Source organism: Cyprinodon variegatus, unplaced genomic scaffold (assembly GCF_000732505.1).
Source record: "Cyprinodon variegatus isolate N-32 unplaced genomic scaffold, C_variegatus-1.0 Scaffold543, whole genome shotgun sequence".
Lineage (NCBI taxonomy): Eukaryota > Metazoa > Chordata > Actinopteri > Cyprinodontiformes > Cyprinodontidae > Cyprinodon > Cyprinodon variegatus.
In genome coordinates this window covers 345,388-348,271 of record NW_015150996.1, presented here as the reverse complement: position 1 = coordinate 348,271, position 2,884 = coordinate 345,388, and the positions used below count along the sequence as shown (strand labels likewise).

Sequence of the window (2,884 nt, the reverse complement as noted above, 5' to 3'; positions counted from 1 at the left end):
ATAGATGGCACCGTGGAGCAGTTTTACGGTGTGCCACAGCATAATTTCTGTAATAGTGGTGGTCACAGGCTTTTAAAACAAATACATTTGATATACACGTCTTGCTTTTTTATCTTTGCATTTAATTTTAATATTAGCAGAGTAGGATATAATATATCAATATCCTGTTAATATCGACTGTGGTCCAAGAAGTATCGTGATGCATTTTGTATCGCAGCACCCATGCCAAGGCTCACCCCTAATAACAAGATTGATTTATGCAGTTTAGGTTTCAGGTAAAGTGTGAATAAATACTTTAACTATTTTATAGGTATTTTTGGATGTAAATATATTTTGTGCGTTTTTTAAGTTTTTTTAATCGCTTTCTGTCTCCCCAGTGTTAATATTCATCTCTCGCCTACGACCTCGAGTGGAGCATGACCAAATATCCAAATCAGGGATGAGGTCACCTAGCAACATTGAGGACAACTTGTTTCCACTGTCCTTAATGAAGAGTCTGAAGTAGAGAGAAAAAAGACAAAAGACAAGTACCTAAGGGAAGTAAATAGAATGCATTTGTAGTTTAGCCCTGTGGCGACTCAGTATGAAGGATTTCTATAAGGTCAACAAGACAATGCAAGTGGCTGTGACTGCTTCTCCAGAAGTAGTGAATTTATTATTGAGTCCTGTCAATAATGTGATTAGCTGGGCTTCCTACTGTAGATACCAACTTTAAACAATCTGTCTTTTTGATTTGATTGAATAGACTCTGTAGCGTTTCTTAAAATGACGTGTTTTAAACTGCTGAATTATAAATGAACTGATTCTATTTGAGTTTAATCGTTGAAAGCTCTTTGCCACCATCTTGCAAACATAAAGTCATTTAGATTTGCATGTGGTTTTGGATATATCGGACCACTCTTCACAGAAAAATTGGGAGATTTTATTTTAACTGGTTCATTTTCAGGGCAGGGTTACACACCAATGATCTGTTTTTTCTTAGTATATATATATACACCCTGTTATTTTGATGTATGGTGAAATAAAGATCCAATAGTTAATATTACTCATATACTAAGAGTTCAATGTAATAAGGCTGTTTTCTCTAGCCTCTGGAAATACAATTCACCTTCAGACATTATACAACAGGCAGTCTATGCAGCTTATTTGACATGATGCAACTCAAATCCAGTGTGATGAAATGTGTGTGAATTAAAAGGACAAAGGAATGAACACTTACCGCATGGAGCGGATTGCCTTGATCGATCGGCACCTTAAAGTCAGCCTGGAGCTCATCAAAAGCTGTTATCTGAGGAAGAGGGAGGGAAAAAGGGGTGAGTGATCTAATCGGGGAGGAGTTGGGGCAGAGAAGAAGCATTCTTGGAGAGAAAGTATATCATTACTGCCATCGGGCTAGCCTGAGGATTAATTCACCAAGCTGGACTCCGCATTGTGATTCTTCATATAGAACCAAGCTAATAAATAGAACTTATTGACACTTATAGTATCGGACAACAGTAAGTAAACTCCTCATATCATTGCAACTATTTCACTGTATGTTATATTGGGAAAACATTGAAGATATGAGACACTGATATAATGTAGAGGAGTCGTAGTACAGCTTGTATAAAGGTGTGCATCTTCCGTCCACTTAAAATAACTGACAACTTTGGTATTGAAAAAGGGTGTGATTTGTCTAGAAGGGAAACCTAATATAGAGTAAGGGGAGCTCTAATGTTTGTTAAACCTTGCATGTCTATTCAAACCCGAGCGCTTTTTTTAAATGCCACACTGCTCTTTTACATTTTAAACATAAAACAAAATTGCACTGTTGACATTTCCGTCAAGTAGCTATGATGACGCCGCCATGGTTCAGGTTGAGTAATTCAAGCAGACTTCAGCAAACAGCAGCAGGTATACATATCTGAATGCACAACCAAACAGTGAAAGTTGTGTGTCATACATGCGCAGCTTTGTTTTAAAAAAATTTTAATATAAAAAAACATAACTGCAGATGTCTGGGGGACAGTGATTCACCTAGATGTTATAAATGGTGGCGTACCATAAATGATAAATTATGAAGAGTTTAGTTTGTGCCTTCAAATCGTTGCCCATAGGAAGACGATACTTGGATATAACTAGAGACTGACACGGGAGTGGATTTTCACTCCTGTCCAGTCCCACTCCCACAGAAAAAAATCCTGTCCCGTCCCACTCCTGGTGAAATTACTCCCATCCCGCTCCCATTCAGAATGACTCCCGCTCCCGCACCACTCCCATTCTTGTTTTTGAGCGAGGGTGAAAAACTTAGAGCGGCAGCACTGTTGGTTTTTGGGTCGTGTAGTTTTTTTGACTCGCATTATAGTGTAGGCTTCAAGGAAAAAAACTACAAAATGGCGGCGCCAGTACTGGAATTTTTTTCCTTTCTATTTTATTTTATTTTTTGGCATCTATCCTCGTTTTTTTTATTTACTATTGGTTTGCTCCCGCTCCCGTCTGCTCTCGTTAATGTTTAATCCTGTACCGTCCCAATCACGTGATCGTTACTAATACTGACTCCCATCCCACTGGAATCCCACGGGAATCCCGTGACCTGTGGGATTCCCGAAAAAATGTCAGTCTCTAGATATAACCTAACGGAATATCTTCCAAACGGCTCCAAATGACACAAAACTCATATAGGTGAGAAAAACAATGTAAAAAAAAACGGTGTTCCCCTTTAACCGGTCTGGCAGAAGACCGCCATGTTGAGCCTGGTTCTGCCAGATGTTTCTTTTCAATGAGGAGTTTTTCCTCTCCACTGTCGCTTCATGCTTGCTCATCAGGGACAGCTTCTCTCCACCTGAGTAATCCAAACTGGACTTCCATCTTCCAGGTCCCTGAGTGAAGCTCTAGTATCAGCTCA

General features: G+C 39.2%; 1 protein-coding gene across 4 annotated transcripts in view; it reads right to left on the bottom strand.

Annotated features, from left to right (window-relative positions):
- LOC107095392 (protein cornichon homolog 3-like) overlaps positions 1-2,884 on the bottom strand; it is a 119,539-nt gene that overhangs the window by 85,123 nt on the left and 31,532 nt on the right. For all 4 annotated transcript variants that reach the window (XR_001481739.1, XM_015391471.1, XM_015391469.1 and 1 more), the window contains exon 2: positions 1,220-1,288. Coding sequence is in view for 3 of the 4 variants with exons in the window: in XM_015391471.1 (XP_015246957.1) it covers positions 1,220-1,288 (69 nt within the window). In the remaining variant the exon portion in view is untranslated. The remainder of the gene's footprint in view (positions 1-1,219; positions 1,289-2,884) is intronic.